The sequence below is a fragment of the Ochotona curzoniae genome, unplaced genomic scaffold (genome assembly GCF_017591425.1).
Source record: "Ochotona curzoniae isolate NIBS_2020 unplaced genomic scaffold, NIBS_Ocur_1.0 contig_2599, whole genome shotgun sequence".
Classification (NCBI taxonomy): domain Eukaryota; kingdom Metazoa; phylum Chordata; class Mammalia; order Lagomorpha; family Ochotonidae; genus Ochotona; species Ochotona curzoniae.
The window spans coordinates 12,440,146-12,462,276 of NW_024465520.1; the positions used below are offsets into that span (position 1 = coordinate 12,440,146).

Here is a 22,131-nt window from a genome sequence, read left to right on the forward strand (position 1 = left end):
ATCTTAATTGGAAATGCTAATACCTTGTTAGACACCCTTGCTAAACACCCTGTTTTGAGATAGAGCTGGTTTGTGCTACCTCATAGAAGGAGAAAGTGAAATTTTGGGATGCTTAATTATTCATTTGGAAGGGAGTTTAATCCTCAAACTGCTCAGTTTCTGAGTCTATTATAGGGCTATCATTTACTCTGCTGTTTCAGTAACTTGGATGAAATGTTTCAAATTATCCCCCAATTTCTCCTCAGTAGCTTTCTTTCTCATTCTGGACTAATTGAATAACATCATTTCATCTCTCTCAATTCAAATAACTGCAAAACTCTTTTTAGCCTTCCCAACCACATTTCTCCCCATTCTCCTATTTTAATTCTCCCTCCAGTAACCCCTCATCTTTATTGAAAGATAATATCAGCCTCTTACACATCTAAATGTGAGAAATGGGTTTGTGGCAATAATTTGAAAAACTGGTCCATCACCTTTGCACAGTGGACTCACAAAACAAAACACAACAGAGTGGTGAAGGTTTTGATCTTTATGATACTGTGGGCTTCATGAATGCCGATCTCATGCACGCTAATAAAGCATCCATTCTGCGGCCCAGGGATCAAGGAATGATCACAACTCTGATGTGATACTCTATGAGAAGTACATTTCCCATGGCCATCTATACCTACCATTGATCTTTGGTGCATCTCAAAATCTTAGAAAAGGATTCATCATTCGAAATGTCAATAAGAACATTGGTGCTTCATGGGAGGAGGTCAAAATATCAACACTAAGAGGAGTTTGGAAGAAGTGAATTCCAGGGCCAGCGCCATGGTGTCAGTAGGCTAATACCTTGCCTGCAGTGCCAGTATCCCATGAGTGTGCCAGTTTGTACTCCGCTTCAGATCCATCTCCCTGTTTATGGTTTGGGAAAGCATCAGAGGATGAGTAAATCCTTGGGTCCCTTTATTCATGTGGGAGACCTGGAGCAGCCTCCTTGAACTTGGCTTTGGATTGCTCAGCTCTGGCCATTGGGGCCATTGGGGGATTGAACCAGTGAATAGATTTTGCTTTGTCTCTCCTCCTTTCTGTAAATCTGCCACACACACACACACACACACACACACACACACACACACATTTATGAATCTTTAAAAAAATAAGTTAATTTCATGAAATGAAGCATGAATGACTTTGAGGAATTCAAGATTTCAGTAAGGGAAGGAGCTGTAGATACAACAGAAACAGCCAAAGATGTAGATGTATTAGGCTGCCCTGAACAGGTGCTGGAGTTGCTGTTATCTCGGGATAAATCTTGATAAGGTGTGAAGTTGTGCATTTTGGACAATGGAAGTCATTTCTTGAGACGGAATCTAGTCCTGCTGAAGGCGTGGTGAACATTGTCAAGATGACGAGAGAGAGTAGAGAGTATTACATATGCTTAGTTTGGAAAGGATTGACTCCCATTTTAAGAAAAGCTTTTACCTTGGGCAAACTACTGTCAATCAGCACCACATGCCACAGAGCAATCTCTCATGAAAGGAAGACTCCATCAAAGCAAACCATCTTCTTTGCTGCCTTATGTTAAGAAACTGCCACAGCCACCCCAGCCCAGCCTTCAGGAGCCATCAACATCAAAGCAAAAAGATTGCAATTCATTAAGGGCCCAGCTTATCAGATAATCATTAGCCTTTTTCTTTCAATAAGTTATTAGTTTTAAATTTTTTATTGATGGCATGGATAGTTTTCAACATAGTGCTATTGCACATCCAGTAGACTACATTTTAGTGCAAATAAGATTTCTACATGCCCTGGGAAATAAAAAAAAATCATGAATTGCATTATTTTTGTTATTTGCTTTATTGCATTGGTCTGGAATTGAATCTGCAATATCTCTCAGTTATGCCTGTATTATTAATAAATCTACCTCCTAAAATTGTTGTGAGGATTAAATAAGTTAATACACAGAACCGATTTACAACACTATCTGGCAGAGGGCAGCTACATATAGACATCAACAGCTATTTTATTTCCCTTAAGGATTCCAGAACCCTGAAAGTCAGCTCTGGGTTTACACTGAACAGCGAGTTATAATAAATATTTCTTTGTGTGACTGCTACTTTTATACATTCATTCCAGAGTCACTTAATAATGTACAGCATGAAGACTCATCACGACTACCCTCTTGCAGTTACACTCCACTGTTGCATCCCTACAAATAATCCATCACAGGAGTATTTGCATCACCTTTTACCAATTGAAAGGCCCACAAACATATATTATATTCTTTGTTCTGTCACTCAAGTATTTCACAAGCCAAGACACTAAACAACAACAACAAATGCTCTCGTAGCTGATAATATCCCTGGAGTTTCTGAAGGAAGCTTACGCAGAAACAATCTTAGGGTAATACAATCACCTCAAGCCATTCAAAAGCCTATTCCAACTATTTACGTTTTCTAAATTCTAAAACTCGGAGAAATACACCAATATGAGCACATGTCAGTAGATTAAACGTAGAGAAGGTAAAGTACTGAAAATTCTCAGGCAATGGAACTATTTAGTCCAAAATATGAAATTCTGTGTCCCAAGTCATTCAATGTATAAAGATGCTTTCTATTGAAAAAATCAAGCCATCTTAAAAAGAACTAGAAAGATTTAAAAAAAAGACTTCTACAAATCAAAAGTTCAAAGTATAGGTGAAACAACAGATAAGATACACTTAAAATAAGACTGAATGGATTGGTAAATAGAGTTGAGGAAATAAAAAACAATATAGTGCATGAAGATGAAAAATACAAAAGATCAAGAAACGGGTCCGGCGCTGTGGCATAGTAGCCAAAGTCCTCGCCTGGAATGCGCCCGGATCCCATATGGGTGTCAGTTCTAATCCCAGCAGCCCCGTTTCCCATCCAGCTCCCTGCATGTGGCCTGGGAAAGCAGTCCAGGATGGCCCAAAGCCTTGGGACCCTGCACCTGTGTGGGAGACCTGGAAGAGCTTCTGGCTCCTGGCTCCTGGCTTTGGATTGGTTTAGCACCAGCCATTGCGGTCACTTAGGGAGTGAATCAAGGGATGGAAGATCTTCCTCTCTGCCTCTCCTCCTCTCTATATATATATCTGACTTTGCAACAGAAATAAATAAATCTTTTTTAAAAAGATCAAGAAACAAGGAGGACAAAATATAGAGAATGTTAAGGAAACTACTTTGCTTTTTTTACTACATTCTCAATGCCTAGAACATTGTATAGCACATAATCAATAAACATAATAATAACATATGATATTATGTATTATATAACATGCTAACACATTGTAACATAATAATAAACATATTCTATGCATAAATAAGTTAAAAAATAGGATTTCTAAAAGCATAGGTGAGATTAAAAAGGCAGTATTCAAGATTCCATATAAGAAGTTTTCACATTTGTAAAAGACATAGAAGTCCAAACTCATAAACACAATGAGGATAAAACAAGACGATACAAATAAAACCACTATTGTGAACCTAGACACAAAACAATGTTAAAACAAGAAAATGCAGACAAAGTAGGTAAGGTATAAAGGAATTGGAATGAAACTATAGATTTCAACAGCAATCAGTGAAATAACTGAGAAATAGACTGCCAATCAATAGATCTATATCTTGAAAATTATTTAATACTAAGAACAAAAATAAGGACCTTTAAAAAACACTTTGATTTTATTACCAACAGACTGTCACTGAAATGACTTTTAAATGTACATTTTAGAAAGTAAGACCTGGCTGCCAGCATTGTGGCACTACCTGCAGTGACAGCATTCCATTTGGCCATAAGTTTTTTTTTTTTTTTTTTTTTTATTGTTGCTTACATTGTATTATGTAGTACAGTTTTATAGGCGCTGGGGATTCCCCCCACCCCTCCCATACCCCTCCCCCCATGGTGGATTCCTCCACCTTGTGGCATAACCATAGTTCAAGTTCAGTTGAGATTCATTGCTTGCAAACACATGCCTAGCATAAAGTTCAGCGTCTTATTGTCCAGATAAGTTCAGTGGCCTCCTGGGGAGACCTTCTATGGTCTGAAGATAGGTCTAACAGAGTAAAGATCTGGACAGTTAAAAGCCCCAACAAGGCCTCAGTGTCAATATACAACATTATGGAATTACTATGGCCATAAGTTTTACTTCCAGCTGCTCTACTTCTGGTCCAGCTCTCTGCTAATGCACCTGTGAACGCAGCAAAATATGGTTCAAGTGCTTGGGCCCCGTTATCCACCAGAGAGATCCAGATGAAACCCCTGGCTGCTGCTTTCAGCCTGGCCCAGCTCCATAGCCATTGTGGTCATTTGAGGAATGAACCACCAAATGAAAGATCTCTCTCTGTGTCTATCTCTCTCCCCTTCTTCCCATCTCTGTGTCTGTAACTCTATATCTCTGAACAATAAAATAAATCTAAGGCTTAAAGAAAATGAAAGAAAAACTCGGGTTCAGGAGGGGATAGGGATACAATGAGAAAATGGAAGGAGAAAGTTCAAGGTTATCCAACAAAATGAATAAAAGTTCTAGTTAATTATAACAGGTGCAGTAGGCACATAAGCAACCCACTGTTGCTAACATATTTCAGATAAAGCTGCTTTAGTAGGATGCAAGTAGGGACCAGCGAGAAATCTAGTATTCAATTTATCATGAAAAACAACCAATTAAAATGTGAATAGCATGATGTCTTTAAAAGAGTTCTATAAAAGACTTGAATCTGCTAGACTTGAATTTCTTGTAATTTCCTTCATCTATTCCAGAGAAATTGTCCATTTCTCCTACTACCAGTTACATTACTTGCATAGTGTAACAGGTAATCTTTCTTGGATATATCAATTACAAAAAGATTATTCTTGGGCCTGGCATGATAGCCTAGCAGCTAAATCCTCACCTTCAATGAGCCTGGATTTCATATTGGAGCCAGTTCATATCCTAGCTGCTCCACTTCCCATCCTGCTCCCTGCTTGTGGCCTGGGAAAGCAGTAGAGAACTGCCCAAAGCCTTAGGACCCTGCATCCATGTGGGAGACCCAAATGAAACTCCTGGTTCCTGGCTTCAGATTGGCTCAATTCTGACCATGGCAGCCACAAGGGTAGTGAACCAGTGGGCAGAAGATCTTCCCCCTTCTCTCTGTAAATCTGCCTTTCCAATAAAAATAACTAAATCATTTTTCTTAAAGTTTTTTTTTTTCTGGGATCCGTAACATTCTGTTATTGTTTTCTGTTGTGGAACAGCTGTCATTCCACGATGAGTACCTGGGTTGCAGATAGAAAATGTCTACCTTAATGCTCTCTATGTCTTTTTACACACAGTGAGACTTCTGTTTCAGTGCTACATTATAGTCTACTAGTTTTTGAAAATATTTTACATGGATTTTTAACTCAACTTCGGCAGGCCCTACAATACATCTAACTCAGTGGACATAACAACAATCTCAAGAACCAAGATAAGTTCCTGGTCACACAGCACTGACAAGCATGCTAAGCTTACTCCACGGTCAATAAAAATTGGAGGTTGCTATCAATTATAAACATACAGTTGTTTCAGAAATAATATGAGATAGATTTCCATTTTCAAATTAATAATACATCATCACTACCTTTTCCTAAATATTACAAGCAACTACTAAGCACTGAAGATGTAACTTTACAACCACTAATCTCAGCAGAGATAAAAAAAATCAAATGGTGAGAATTTAATCAACTAAAAATGAACAGAAAAGGAGATGAAGAGAATTGCAGAAAAATTTTGAAATATAACATGAAAATAAATGGAGAAATACATCCAGTGTATCAGTTATCACAGTGAAAATAAGTTGACTGACATCATTTAAAAGACACCTATTTTCAACTGGGATTCATTTTAAAGATTTAATTGCTTATTATTCATACCTTATATTTCAGCCATAATTACAGAAAATTGAAAGTAAACCTAGAAAAAGAAACCTCCACTCTAGCCACATTGCCACTCTGTTCCTCAAAGACTCTAGGCCACAACCTCAGTCTTTTGTACTTGGTGGTTTTTCTGCCTGGAATAATCCTTCAGGTATCCAAAGTATCACTAGATCACCATCATGATTTGCTTAAATATGAGCTTTTTAAAAATCATTTTATTTATTTTTATTGGAAAGGCAGATTTACAAAGAGAAGAAAATGCAGAGAGAAAGATCTTCCATCTGCAATGGATAGGGCTGAGTAGATCTGAAGCCATGAACCAAGAGCTTCTTCCGGGTCTCCCACATGGGTGCAGGGTCTTAAAGCTTTGGACCATCCTCTACTGTTTTCCCAGGTCACTAGCAGAAAGCTGGATGGGAAGTGGAGCAGCTAGGACATGACCCAGCTTCCCTATGGCATCTCCACGCATGCAAGGTGAGTAAGGCTTTTAGCCACTGAGCCATGGCACCAAGCCCCAAATGTCACTTTTTACTCTGGCTTATGTCATCTGCCCTACTTAAAATTGACAACTTGAAATTGCCATTCTCTGGTTTATTTTTCTATATGATACTTATTTATCAGCTTCTTATCTGCTATGTATTTATCTTATTTGTTTTAGTTTTTATCTAATTAAATGGATAATGACAGAGCCTGTCTATTTTTCTCAGGTCTATATCCCAGCGTCCAGCACAGTACTGGGACACAGTATGCAAAAATGCACATAAATGAAGCATGACAATTGAGAAGGGAATCATTTGAGTTATAACCACCTGAAGGAAGTTGGAAAATATGATTTTACAAAGGAGCATCATTAATTGTCTCAGCTAAAAGCTATTAAATACTCATGAATTTAATAAATGATCAACACAGTTCTTAAGCTTCCTTAAGAAAAATTATAAGGCCTCATTGAAAGATAGGTAAAAAGATTTAAAGAAACGGATAGAAATAGAATGTCTGCAGAGGAGAAGATTGCATCTTGACACTAATTTTTTTCAAATTAATCTACAAATATAATGAAATTCCAATAAAGATACTGACAGAATAATTCATAAAACTTGAGAAGATTAATATAAAATTATTGAAGAACAAAAGCAAATCAAAGCAGTTTTAAGGAAGGCTTGGGAATACTTGTCTTACCAGATGTCAAGATGTATTACAAAGGAAGAGACAAGCTTCATATCAAAACGACAGATAGGCAGCATACACAAGTGACACAGGAGCAATACAAGCATATATAAAATACTCCCAGTTAATAAGAAAATGTTTTAAAATCTAAATAGAAAAGTTAGACACTTCACCAGAAAGGAAACCCACACTGAAATTGAGAAAAACTTGTAAAGTATGAATAAAGCAAGAATCTGTGAGGATGTGAAATCATTGCAAATTCCGTGCATTGCTGACAGGCATATAAAGTAATACAATCACATCATAAAGAAATTTGGTAGTACATTATAAAGTTGGAGATATATAAAACTCCCAAACCAATTGTTTCACTTTTACTTGTGTTCTTAGAAATACACATTTGCCAATATCACCAACTGCAAGAGTGTTTACGATAGCACTATTTAAATAATAAAGGTTAACTAAAATGGTTCCACAAAGGGACACATGCACACAATGAAGTACTCTGCACCAGTGGATTGGAACTAGATGGACCAATTTGAGCAAATCTCAAGAACACAATACTACTCTTACGGCACCACTTGGGTCATTTAAAAACATGAACTATAATAATGTTATCAATAATTTTTGAATCATGCACATTCAGCAAAATAATAAAACCATGCATGGATGAACACTTCAGGCAAGGGTCGGTTACCTTGACAACCTTAGCGGAGAATTGGACTAGAGATACTGAAGGAGTTTTAATTGCAGCTAACTTTTTACATTGGGCAGTTGTCTGTCCCTACTGAGTCCCGTTGCTTTAAAAAATGAGGGCAAACTGGGAGGTGTGTGGCTAGATAGGCTTGGGTTGACAGCACTGAAAAGGGGGAAGAAGTGAATGAGTGGATAAAGACAAACTCTCACCTGCCATCCTAAAGGAGGGAATTCAAGTTCACGCCTCAGCAAAAGCAGTCCAGAAAGGACCTGAATAAGAAGTTTCAGTGAGAAGTCATAGTTTTCAAAGCTCAGCTTAGGGACAGATTGAGAAAATCTTTCCAAGACCTATTGATTGACAAAGATCACCATAGTGGGATACCCTTACTTAAAAAAAGAAAAAAGAAATGAAATTGTTTGCCAATCACAATTTTGATTTCAAACTGAGGATTTCAGCACATCATAAGATAAACAGAGACCACATGCCTTTACAATCAGAAAGTTGAGAAGCAGAGTACATCTAATAATTTTTTCAAGCAAGTGATCCAAGTACCAAGTAACAATAAATTATAATAATCGAAAAGACATATTCTAGGAGACGGCAACCAAAATGTTGAGGATAGTGGCAGCACTTGGAGCTACAAAGAGGACCTTCCTCAAGAGCTTGGAAACCAGACTTCCCTCTGAGACGCAAGCTAATTCCATCCACTTGAACAAGCTGGATTAGATAGTTACAGATCTAATATGCCATCTGCATACAGATGACTTTAGAGTAAATTACAGATAATCTCTAGAAAGGAGACTACAATTCGACTATAAACCACATTAGGTTTAGAAGGAATAAACCTAATTGATAATATCCCGTATCTAGAAAAAGACTTGGGAAAGACAGCATGAATCCCACAAGAATTCTGGCCTGTATGAGCTATCATTTTCATTATAAATCAGTAAGTTGGCCTAGTTGGTGCTTCCAAATCTTGTGTTTGAACAGCATGTTTTTTATGTGAACAAACAAACAAATGCATTTTCCAAGCTTGAGAATTAAGGGCTGCAATGTTAGCTGATATAACCTTTTCCCGACACAAATGCTTTGTTGCTCCTGGAAAAACCCAAGGACACGAATGTCGAGCTGGGAAGTAAGAAGCTAGAGACAAGACCTGTAGCTTATCTTCAAAGGTTTAGTTTGTACTATAAAAATAAAAATTAGACTCTTGATTGCTGGGGCGAAGGTCAGAAGAACACCGAGTTGCAAACACAAGGAGTTCATATTCCTGCTAACCATGTTCACAGCAATCATCTAAATTCCGATAAGGGAATTCTTGGTCATAGGCAACAGAAAAATCCTGGGTAACTAGAGCAAATAAAAATAACTAAAAGTGAGGCCAGCATGGTGGCATGCTAGACTAATCCTTTGCCTGCAGTATCAGAATCTTATCTGGACACTGAGTCCCAGCTGCTCCACTTCTGATCCCTGCTAAAAAGCCTAGAAGAGCAGTGGAGGATGCCCCAAAACCTTGGGCCCTTGCATTGATATGGGAATCCCCCAAAAGCTCCTGGCTCCCAGCTTCAGACTGAGCCAGCTCTCTGGTCATTGTGGATATTTGAGGGGTAAACCAGCACATGGAAGATCTACATCTCTCTCTCTCTCCCTCCCTCTCCCTCTCTTTCTCTATTTCTCTGTATAACTCTGACTCAGATAAAATGAAAACAGATCTTAAAATAATTCAAGATAAAGAAGAAGAACATAGCAATAGGCCATAGGATAGGCATGGTGGCTCACAAAAAAACAGACAAGGAGCTGCCAGAACTGATTCCCACAATCTTTCTTGTCCTCCAGGCCATGGTTCATTTAGAGAAGTGGAAGAAATACAAGAAGCCAGTCAATGAAGAAGACAGATGAAATCCTTGCTCCTCACACCTGCTAGTTGGGTGGGCTGCTGAAGGGACACTTATAGAACAGATAATACTAACAAGGGACATGTCAGAGTCAACATCAGGGAGGACATTCAACAGAACTCACCATTCTCCAAATTCCAGAATTGACATCTGGGAGACAAAGCAAAGAGGACAGAAACAAAGAAATCACTGGCTACTGGTGACCTCTGGTGGAGGCAAGATTTAGGGAATGTAGATCATTTTTACTGTACGGTCTTTTTTATTACAGAGATAAAAACTGGCAGCATATTGAGTCAAGTTCTTTCCAGAGATGTGTGTGAGAGAATGAGCTGCTAGAAACAGCTCCGAAATCCTACCCAGAGCCATGGAAACATAGCAGGACTACTTTGAGTTTTCAGTCATACCAAGTTGTTTAATGTTATGGAGAAAATATGGGCATGTCATGGCTGTCAAAAACATTACCTGTAAGAGCAAAGAAGGGTGTTTGGGGCAGTGACTGCACTAGTCACAGGGGCGTGAGTGCGTGGTCATGGCCTCCACCCAGAGAACACGCTGACAAGCTGGAGGTAGAAACCACACTGGTTACCAGTGTGCTTTTCAAATATCTCTTTATTATAACACGGAAGAGTGCTGTTATCTCTAAAATATGTAGAATTTGCCAATTCAGTACTTTATGACTTGAGTCCCACTTCTTTCCTCTTCCTAGTGGGTGTCTGTGCCAAGTGCTGGCAAACACTGCTGAGTTGTGAGACTGTAACAGGATGTTTGGTTACCCCACTTTTTGAAGAATAAGTTTTAATGGAGGTCTCAGCACAATCAAGAAGGTTACATCAAGTTGCACTGGACAGGCCAGATCTATCCCTTATGGGAAGAGCTTTCATAATGTGTAATCTTGACATTGAGGAGCGGCAAAGGAATGGGAGGGTTGATGCAGGTTTAACATCTGTCTGATTGTACTAGGGACTAATCACTGCTGAGCTGAATTTAATGGGACAGAGATAGAAAAAGAAGCAAAGGGAAGATAAAAATAGAGATAAGGCACACGTAAACAGAATCAGCGTTATCAAGCCGTGGGCAACTGTCACTTCTGGCAGCTGAGTGAACAGCATCCTTGTCTCAGATTACCTGCATGGCAGGAGGTGTCGTCCTGCCTTCTTTCATTATTCAGCCTTCCCCACACAGCCTTCTCTGCTTACTGAGGCTGCTCTGCAGCTCTGCAGGCCTGCTTTCCCAAGACTGGCTCCCTCTCCCTGCCATGTCATTGACAGAGTGTAAAAATAGCCCAGGATTAATCTTTTGTGAAAATTCCATTTTGTCCTACAATTTCTAGAATTATCATCTCCACTGAACGAGAAAGAAGGTGGTTAGCTATTCTCTAAACCAGTGCCTTGGCTGCCATTATTTCTTAGCCACCAACTACCCCTCAGAGCAGAGTTGAGACAGACTGATATTAGTAATCTTTGCACCCTCCCCCCACCCCCGAGCAAAGATGCTTTCCCCAGGACCTCGCCTGAAGGACAGTTCATTTCAGGCATCTAGTCTATAATCCAGTTTGCTTACCGAAGATGAGCTGATTATTTTAATTTGCTCCAAAGCTTCCGTTAGGCTATCTTCAATCTCAGAGTCATTCAAGGAGAAGAGATCCCCGGCTCGGGAAAGATCTTTTTGTCCCAAAACCAGTCGGAATAGCTGATGCATGTTGCTGAGCCTGGTCAGTCAACTTTCCTCAAGCCTGGGGCCATAGGATCAATTATCGGGGCTCAGTAAGACAAAAACAGGAAGCAGGAGATTCACTTCATATCCCATGAAAGATCATTTTTTTCTAGACTTTGAGGTTGTCTTTGGCATTCTCTGCAAAGGAAACAAATGACATAATGTAGCCACTGGCACAAGAGCGTGAGCTTGTGAGCTGGCAAAGTGAACCCTTAGAAACATCAGCAGGACGTAACACCCTGTGGCTTGATAATCTGCAGTTGATTTCCCAAGGTTTCTCTGGAATTTCATTCGAGACTGAATTAAACACCACACTTAACGCTTTTCCTGTGTTTCTCCTTTGTGTATCTTTCTTCTATGTCACAAACAAGTGGACAAACAACAAACTTATCTGATATGAAACTCCCTGAGAGTCCCATGGAAATCAAATGGACAGGGAGAACAAAGAGACCACAGAAACCATCTTACAGACCCATCACTGGTACCCTTCCTTCTGCAACCTTCCTCTCTTGGCTGGATGGCATTGCTGCGTCGGCAGTAGACACCTACCTCATGCCTCTTCCAACTTTGGTTCAAAATGAGTGCTCAGCACTGACCCACTGCTATGTACTCTTGACAAGGACTTGGCCTAGGGTTATGGAGTCAGAGAAATCTCTACCGAACATTACTAAGAGATTCAGCTGGAGCACTGACATTGAACATGGGGAAGGGCTTTGAGATCAGGCGACCCTCTCTCTGTTCTCACAGTTGAAATAATGAAGTTCCACTGTATTGTATCCCTCAAAGGATAAAGCAATGACACAAATTAGGCATCTGATTATTCTCATCAGTTCCTTTCAAGGTGTAATAAAATCACAGACCATTCACACTGGTCGAGATCTCAGCCATCATCTAATGCAAGAGAGGTGTGAATGCTTCCCCAAGTCCCTGTAGTAGCTGTGGCAGGTTCAGCCTCGAGAAGTCAGACCGGTGGGGTGCCTGCTTCCACAGTTCACATTGGAGGGAGTTATTCCTACAGCCAGGTAACTGATAAACGCAGCCACATGTTCAGGTAGTGAGAGCCAAAAACGGATCATTAAATGGAAGTACAGATGGTTCTGCCTCATATTTCCCTCTGACTGTGTTCCCTGGAATCACTGTGAAAAGAGAGAGAGAGGAGTCTGTTGTTAGACCTCCTCTCTGAGCTATCATTGCAGAAGTGTCTTTCTATGCTACTACAATTGCAAAGGTCTAGATACACATTACCAAGACAACACAGTCTCTGACCACTAGCCAAATCTTCCAGCAGACACTCAACTAAGTAAGATATCTGCCATATTTCAAATGTTGCAATTCACAGCTTATGTTAGGGGCTATATAAATACATTGTTACCTGTGTGAAACTTCTATACTATCTATTATCTTAGGTGCTCTTGTCTACTGGCCAGGCAGAGACTTTGCAAATATTAACTCACTGAACCCTTATGCTAATTATGTAAGACTCTGTCAACCTTACTCGCAGATAAAGAACTTGAGGCATGCACTTAGAAACTGGAGAACTGAGATTCGGATGGATGGCTTCAAATTTGTAACAATAGTGATATATTCACTTCATGCAAGACATGAAAGCACTGCTAGGAGTTAAGGCCCTTAGCATTATATTAGCTATCTGGACATGAAGATGCAGGAAGGATGGTACAGAATGAGAATGAATTGCCCTTCCTTCTTGCAGTGGCCCTGCATTCTTGTCCAACTATGCCTTGAGATTAAGTCAACCAGAAAGTAGAAAGAGTCACAAAGAAAAGACAATCAGGAAGAAGAAAGAAGGAGTGACAAGGGTGTTCCCAAAAGATGGGAGAGCTGAGTTGGTGGACCATCCAGTCTGCACCACGAAAAATGTGGGAATGCAAATGACGACATCTACAGAAGCAGGGTGATGTTTTCCTGAAATTTTGCCTTAACACAGTCGTGCCCTTCTCAGAAGTTTGCAGTGACAACCTCAGTGGAATGTGGACCTTGGTGAAAATGAGTTCGTATTGGCTGATCTACCTGCTGGGTGACCCTTGGCACTTCTTGGAGCAAATCCAGTGGCTCCAGGTTTCTCAGAGTATGTCCTCATAGAAGGAGCAGAAACACGCTTAGGAGGAGAAGAGCAGGAGCACCCAAAGGCTTTTCTTGGACTCCTTCTTGCAAGGCTGACCCCAGGACATCTGGTATGCTGCCCATACTCAGGTTTCCAACTCTAGCTGTTGCTTGTGCACACTCATTACGTGCAAAACATTTCTCTGGGTTCAAAACAGAAAAGCACCAAATTGCTCAACACAAATAGGAAAAACTTGTGTAAATCCAGGAGTTGGACAGGGGAGAGCTGAGATGTAGACGTTTTATTATTTGAGGATTACTAAAAGAAAAGTCTCTTGGGTACTACCAAAAGGACTGCAACAAAAATGAAAGGAGAGGAAGAGGATAAAGCATGGCCTCAAGGAAGAAATGGCATCGATGCAGAATCTTTTCGGAAAAGAAAAACTTGTACAGATTTCTTGCAATGCCCATGTGCCAAGGACCATATCTGAGGATGAGCTTCAAGTCCCAGCCCTGTCATCCAGGTTTTTCCTTCCCCAAGCCTTGGTTTGAACAATGCAAAGGGGTTAAGGTACACCTAGGCTACTCCACTGGGTTGTTGGGAGGATTACAGCTGGTAAGAGGTACCTTTCGTAAGATGACACTCCAACAGAAACTAAGTCTCAGAAACTAACTTTTACTCTGATCTTTCTCTGGTTTCCAGTGTTTTGCTTTCTTCAAAGCAACCTCAAGGGAAGCACTAGAATCTAGGATTTCTCTTTGCCAAGAAGGGTCACAGAAACAAGAATCCTTTTTCCTGCCCCCAAAGTCATGATGTCTGTAAATATTAATCATTCTCCATCTTTTGGTTTGGACTATAAAGAAATTCTTGAACCTAACCCATCTGATAAGAATCTGAAGACCCTGATTCCAGGATAGCTCCTGTCTCTGACCTGGTAGGAAAGAATGCTATACAACGAGGTCAAGAAGAATCTGAACAGACAGGTTTGGCTGGGTTTCCATGCTCACCCATCATCGTCAGATCTTAATCATTTTGTCCAGTTGTACACAGCTATCCAGTCTCCATCCAACTTAAGCATCAAAATGCACAGTTCATGCAGCTGTGTCTTCGGATCCTCAATCCAAAAGCTCCTGTGACCAAGTCAACTTGGTATGCCTTCCCCCTCTGAATCTGCTCTCTGGCCCCGGGGTTTCTGCCATGATCCAAAAGCTCCTGTGACCAAGTCAACTTGGTATGCCTTCCCCCTCTGAATCTGCTCTCTGGCCTCGGGGTTTCTGCCATGATCCTCGGGGATGGGCAGGCCAAGGGTCACCCTCTTCTCTTCCCTTATCACAACAACAGTGGATGCTCAATGGGAGTTTGCCAGTATTTCAGGAACTACTACCCCAAGTACTTCCCCAAGTACTGAGTCACATTATTTTCATGGCAAAAAAATCCACCTGACCAAAAGCTGATGGTCCAGATGTGTATACAACCAGCGGCACCCAAAATAGGTTGAAGTATTAGGATCAAATGTTGCTGATCTCTCCCAGCTCTGTCTAGGTACAGACACGATGGTGTACGGTAACCATTACTGAGCTGTCTGCCTTCCCACCAGCCCCTATCTTGACAGAGCCCCCACATTTCACATCGGGCCTCCTTTTCCTGAAACAGGGCACTCCAAGTGCATCACCGGTGCTCCAGCAGCTCCCATCCAAGCTTCCTGAGGTGCCAGAGTTTTCCTGCCAGTCTTCAACAACAGAGCCAGAGCAAATCCAGCCCAAAGGTCCGAGAAACTCCTCCCTTCCATGAATGCCCTGCTCCTCTGACTGACCTGCATCTGTGCAGAAATACACACGCACGTGACCCACATGCACACACGTGTGCAGACACAAATCCTCGAACTGCATCAGTCTCTTCTGCTAGATGGTTTTTTCCTCCAAGAGAGCTTCAGTCAACATTGCAGGCAGATATCATTAACGAAGCGGAAACAGGATTGGTGAAGCCACACAAAAAGCCAAGATTTATATCCAGGTGGGTCAGACGCTAAATCTTAGAAGTTTTTTTGTTTGTTTGTTTTTACATACAAGATGGCTTGTAAAACTTCTTTCTGTTCCCGACGTTTCATTCCTGTTCCCCTAAATCTTTAAGCAAACCTCATCTCCGCTCACCTTCTGATTCTTTAGCTTTAGGTTTTGTTGGGTTTGTTTCAACTAGATACTGGTGAGGAACTCAGATTTCTGTGAGAAGCAGCACACACACACACACACACACACACACACACACACACACACCACTAGAAATGCCTGCGACCAAACTGAACCCATTTCCGGGAGTTACAGAGGGCGCTGGTGGCCTCGGTTTACCTGTGTGCTACTGCGCCCCGGCGCTGGCGTCGCTCAACTGTGTGCGCTCACGCTGGGCAGGTGATTCGGGCCACGGCCGGTGGAGAGGGCACAGCCTGCGGAAGGCGCTCAGCGCAGTGAACCTGAAGTTGTCCGTTGTGGTGCCGGCGCCTGGTGGAAGAATTTCAGGAATGCCGCCCGATGCCACCAGCAGCCCGGGAGCCGGGTCAGGTGACACGCTGCACCTCACCCAGCTCAGTGACCTCGGAGTGAAGCACAAAGCCCTCTCCAGTCCAGGAGAGCTGTCTTTCCGTAGAGAAACAAAACTGCTTGTGTTCGTGAAAACCTATACTCGTCCCTGGAAAGACTGCGGTGGGGGGTGAGACTGCTGCGGGGAACAGTTTTCGACTGGAAGTCGGGCAGGTGAATGGATGGGTGGGCTGCTGGGAACGCTGTCACCCAGCCCCAGGGGGAGAGCCAAGAGGTGCAGAGGAGATACCACTTCCTTCCTGGCAGGCTTCGGGGCTGGCGGGAGCCGAATACCGCGGGTTTGTCCCATAGGATCCTCTGGCTCCGCTTGCAAGCGTTGTTGGAAGTTCCAGGCCACGCAAAATTGCTGATACACCGAACAGACTCCACAAACACGCAGACTCCCTTGCTACCCACTGTACCTGCTGGGAGATTCTTCCTCGGGATTTCCAGGGAGCACACGATGTCAACTTGGACCTTCTAAATATTGTGGCAACGCTCAGAAACACGATGTGTGTGCTTCTTTCTTGACATGTCAACCACCAAAAAGTATGAAACTGTTTCCTTCTTGCTTAAACAGTTAATCATACATTTCTACAATAGTGTTTGATGCTCTGCAGCTCTACTGCCCCACCCACACCTCCCATCCTTATTTGCCTGTTCCTGTAGCAGGTGTCAGCCCACCAATTTCTCCCTCGACTGGCAGGCACAAAGGCATTGTCCTGCAATAAAAGCTTCCTTGGGTCAGCAGGATGTGGACACCGCTCACCAGGAGGAACACCCTATTGAGGTGGTTGGGGTGACCACAGGTCTTAGGTTCCAGGAGAATGACTAGTAAATGTCCCTAGACACCTGGCCGGCCATCCTTTGCACTATCCAGAGTCTTAAAGGATTTCCTTGTGAAAACAGCCAAGTTCAGTCAATCTGATTTCTTCTATTAGCGATTTTCTTAATTACAAGATACTCATGAAGTCCTCTGTTTGAATGGAATAGCCTTAACCTTCCCTCTTTCGCATCCTCCTTCCACTCTTAATGTTTCTTTTTTTGTCCCTAGACTTACCCAGTTTTCCTACATTTCTTTCAAGCTGTTATAGGGTCTAGAATGGGATATTTTGTGGGATTAAGCCACTGTAGGGTCTAGAGTTGGACATTTTGTGGGACTCCAGTAAGAAAAACGGAATGAGGGAAAATGGGCACAACTGGATACAATCAATAACTGCCTTGTAAATCTGGTCAGGCCGGTTAACCTCCCCGGACCTCCAGTTTCTCATTAGCACCACGAGGATTGGGATATGTGTTGTGGGGAGGCTTAGTCAGATCACATTGAACATTTAACACAGGAGCCTGGCAAACACAGAAGTAATGATAGAAGCCACATGCTTAACACTTAGGATTCTTTTAGGTCATTCTTTTGTTAACAAATCCCCATGCAATACATATCACCACACTGCTAACTAAAGTCAGTTCCCAGCATTAAAGATGTGTGTTAGATCTTTTCTCTTGTTTGTGCATTCCCCTGTCATGTGACATGCAAACTTCACTGAGCCTGTCCCCTTTTGGTTTCTTGGTGACCTGTCTTGTTCCCTGGAGAGACAGCCCTCCTGTGCTCTGACCCCAGTCGAAGCTGAACAGTGACATAGAATGTTCTGCAGAATGGAAAAGACTAGATAGACCACAAGGAGTCTCAGACTTGAGGCTGGGTAATGTAAACCCTTGAGTTTTCCAGCCCAGCACAGGAGTCACTGCCATGTTTGTTAGAAGTAAATGCTTCTCCAGGGCACCACTTTCTTTCCATCCTCTCAAGGTGACCTACACTCAATATATGCTAATAAAGCACTGATGGTTAACTCTACTTGTGTTTGTAGGTTATTCTGAATGAAAGCATACACAAACCTGGATTTTAAACCCCTCATCATTAGGATACCAGGTGTAGAAAAACTGAAGCTGTGGGCTGGAGATCAGAGAGCTAATTTGGGTAAACATAATTAACTAAGAAGACAATTTACAGTTAGGATTTTGCGTCCTTTCTTTAGAAAAAAACGTCTAGAATAGCAACATGTATTCTGTGTTATGTTTTGGATATCACACCGCACTGGCACATTTTCATTTTATTTACCTGTATGAAAAATACGCATTGGCTTAGACTCATTTGGGTTCTAAAAACTTCAATAAAGTTCTCAGAAATTTTTCCCTTGAAAGAAAGGATTACAGATTCTTTTGTAGGACCATCATTCTCACACAGTGTGAAAGAACTGCGGGCGTTCCCATGGGAATTTGCTCCGTTCACTTCAGGCCTTCCCACAAGACCGCCATTGTTCCAAGGATGCCTCTTGGGTTCCTTTGCAGTGGCCTGGTGCTGCACTTTTCACAGTCTCGGAGGCTGGGTTATTGCAAAGGATGCGAGGGGACACAGCCCTCAGTTTTGCTAGCGCTCTTGGTCGAGGGTTGTAGCACACACCCAAAATAGGTTGGCAGCCTATGTGGGCAAGAGCTCAGAAAAATCTATTTGATTTTGAATATATGTTGCAGCTTGGTTGAAGGCCAGGGAGGAAACAGATTTCTTCATGGGGAATGGGGTGCTTATCTTCCAGGCAAATCAAAACCTTTTTTAAAGCCAAGACTTTTCATAATCTGTCACAATGATTTCTTAACATACACATTGTTGTCACCTGTAAGCTTTGACTTTACAGGCCAGTTGTTATGACTGATATCAATCTTACTTTTAAAAATATCCTAATTCAAATCGTTGGGTTTGTTTTTGCACAAAACATAGCCAAACTACCAAACCACAAAGGACACTTGGTGTTAAATATATCTTAATTTACATTTAAATTCCACATATTCCACCAACCGTAAGACCAGTAATAAGGCCATCAGTGTTTGCTTTTTTTCTATTCTTTAAATTGGAAATATGTAAATGTCATGGAACCAATGGTTATTATGGTAGCAATTTAAATGTGTCTCAGAAAGGACAAAATGGTGGTAAGAATCAATTAGGAATCATAAAGTGTCTGAAATATCGACGGGAAAAATAGCAAGGCCAGCAGCCCGGCGGCTGGCGGGCAGTTCTGTCCCACCCACTGGCTGTAATGATGCTGCTCCATCTTTGAGAGACATGGGCATGGCCAGTTTCTTCGCAAGTGGTAAAATGTTTCTCGAGGTAAACAAAAGCATGAAATAGAAACGCGACTCCTTGGGGATAAAACTGAGATGCACATAAATGAATCTGAACACACTGTTCCTGAGACATACGACCTATGATAACAGCCCAGAGAGAAGTGGCTGTTTCCTTCAATGACTGCAGTGCGAGCCTGCGTAGACAGCTAGGCACCGGCTCCCAAATGCACTTTATCTGCATAATCCACAAAACCCTGGATGTTTCTGGGTCTCCCCGGCCCTGCCCCACTTCTTGCCTGCCCCCTGCAGTTTCTGACATTTCCTTTAATTAGCTTTTGCTTCTGCTGAACAAAAGCGCAAGAAAGAGATAGCCATACCTCTTAGCACAGGCAATGCTGGTCCTCATAGGAAACAGGAGGCAGCAGGCTTGCTCCTTAGAGAACTTCAGCTTGGCGCCTTGTCCACGCTCAGCGGCAGCCCCTGCTGTCTGGTCACTGGCCGCTGCCAGTCGCCTCTGCTCTCCGTGCCTGTCAAGCCAGCGGTGTGCTGGAATCTCTCCTCGAGGTCTCACTGTGCAGAACTCTCTCTCTCCCAAACTTTTTCCTCCACGTAACAATTGGCACAAAACTGCTTATTCCTACAGTACTCTACAGAAGCTTCTCCAGCAGATCCGGAGTCTGAAAGAATTACATTTGCCTAGCAACGAGTAATTTAGGTTCTGTTAATGTATAACTCACTTTAAAGGATCAAGGAAGTTTTAGGTTAATATCAGATCCAGACAGCTTGGAGAGGAAATCTGGGGGCAGAATGGAGGGAGGGATGTAGTGGAATGAGATGGTATTCAAACCAAATATGACAGGAGAAAAAAATGCCCACATGAGGAGCAAAGCAGCTAGTCCAGAAGACTCAGAAGTCTGTCTGCACTATTGGTGTTGCTAATGAAACACTGAGCAAGTGAATCAAGCAGCCCAGTGGCACTAGGGAATTTTTGAAGCTTGCAGGATTCTTTCCACCAAAATCGTGCACTTTCTTCTCTTACCCCAAACACAGAACCCCTTTTCTCAGACCTAACACGCTGGGAGTCCTTTAGAAACATTGTGCAGAACCACATCCTTTTGTTTGAAGGATGACGTATTTTAAGCTGTCATGCATAAATTAGTCAGTGATTCCCCTTGGATTCTTGTATCTGAAATCTATTCTTTCCTTGTATTGATTTGAAGTTGAGCCCTACACATAAACTGATAGGATATTTTTGAGCCTTCCCCAACCAGAGCTGCCTGTCACACAGTGTGAGTACAGCAGAAGTTGTGTGGAACAGGCAGCTGGAAACATCAACGCACCCGTGTTACTGGCAATCGTGCTGCCAGCTAAACAAACTTCTGATTCGGTTATAAACCATTCTCACATGGTGAATATTTTTTTTTCTGGTGTCTACCATCAAATATGCATTTACCTTACTACTAGCCAAAGTCGTACCTAAGGTTTGTCTTTTTTGGGTAGACCTGATGCTCATAAATAAGATTGGCTCTAATTTGTTGTAGTCTATCAGAGAAATTTCTTTTTTATGATCACTATAAAGAGAAAAGATTTTATGTACTCATAGGTAGAGTTCCGATAGGACAACCACAGTTGGCTTGCTCCCTTCCAACACCCCATCATCCTTTCCCTGTCTTCATCAGTATTTGCAGAGACACAACTTTCAACAACTCTATTTTCACAGGCTTTATTTGCCATTCATCTAATATGAACCAACTCAAAAACAAAAAGACCCAAAATTCCACATTTCCACTAGGGTGAAAACGGGTGCTAAAAACAACCACCATTCCCAAAGTGATCATTTCATTCCTACACGCTTTCTTGTGTCCTGCATTAGCTGCCACATATCAAACCAAACAAATGGTGACACTTTTTTTTTGAGACTGGATGATTTTGCTAAGCCTAATCATTTCCAGTTTATTGCAAAAGACAGGATTTTGCTCTTTATAGCTGAGTAGTATTGCATGTCTATATGCCACATTTTCTTTATCCAGTCATCAGCTGATGGGCATCTCAGCTGATTCCAAAGTCAATGAAAAGAAAAACATGAATGTTTCACTATGGGAAGAAAAAGTTTTTATTCAACTTGATGGCCAAAGGACATAAGGTGTGTTGCTCTTGCCTTTTTAACACCAAGAAATTTGTCAGCTTCATTTGGGTCCCTTTAACCAGCTGCCCAGAGAAGCTGGGAAAATCTACCCCTTGAGGCATCCCAAAACATTTCTCAGCAGCTTCAGGAACGGTTTCCTGCCACTGAGCACTGAAGAAATTCTACCTGTAGAATCAGCCTCCCTGAAGCTGTGGGAGGACTCAGCAGGAGCCCCCTGGAACTGGCCACTGTCCAGCAACAACTCGCCAAAGCTGCAAAGGCTTGGAAAGGGACATGGTTACTTCTTGTCCCTCAAGGTGGGACTTTCCAAACAGTTTATTCCCATCCAGTTGTACAGCCACTCCTACAGCACTTTTTCAGTAATTGTCTAGACTTGTCTGCCAGTGCCTGACCACACATGGACCCCAATCAACCCTGCCCTAGCACCCGTCGATCCAGGACCTTGGGCATCAGTGTTTTTGGGTGACTGGTTTTACAGAGCAGGGCTCTTTGCCTGTTGTGTGCCAGCACACAATCCTGCAAGAATCAAGGCTGAAGCACAGGGGCTGAAACACTTAGAAATACAAGATCGAAGGTTAAAAGCGGGGGCCTGGGGACTTGATACTCTCTCAGGCAAGCAACGGAGCAAGTTGCTCCTGGACACCAGTTTAACTAGGGTTCTTCCAATACATTATTACAAAGATCTGAGGATTTTGTCAAAAAAAAAAAAAGGGAGAAGTAGAGTAAAACTGTCTTGTTGTTTATCCTAATGGTTCCAGGCAGTTGCGTTGCCAGGGTTAATTTTCCCCTTATCCTCAGATTCACACTCAATCAACTACAAAGGTTCTCCTCACACCCTGGTCGAAACACAGGTCTTCATCGCCTTTACCAGA

At 42.0% G+C, this 22,131-nt stretch overlaps 1 protein-coding gene across 2 annotated transcripts in view; it reads right to left on the reverse strand.

Moving 5' to 3' along the window:
- The window catches only part of VEPH1 (ventricular zone expressed PH domain containing 1), a 177,875-nt gene extending 166,376 nt beyond the window's left edge, over positions 1-11,499 (reverse strand). For both annotated transcript variants that reach the window (XM_040974935.1, XM_040974934.1), the window contains exon 1: positions 11,209-11,499. In XM_040974935.1, coding sequence (XP_040830869.1) covers positions 11,209-11,346 — 138 coding nt within the window. In that variant the 5' untranslated portion in view covers positions 11,347-11,499. The remainder of the gene's footprint in view (positions 1-11,208) is intronic.
- Between the last annotated feature and the right edge of the window lie 10,632 nt (positions 11,500-22,131).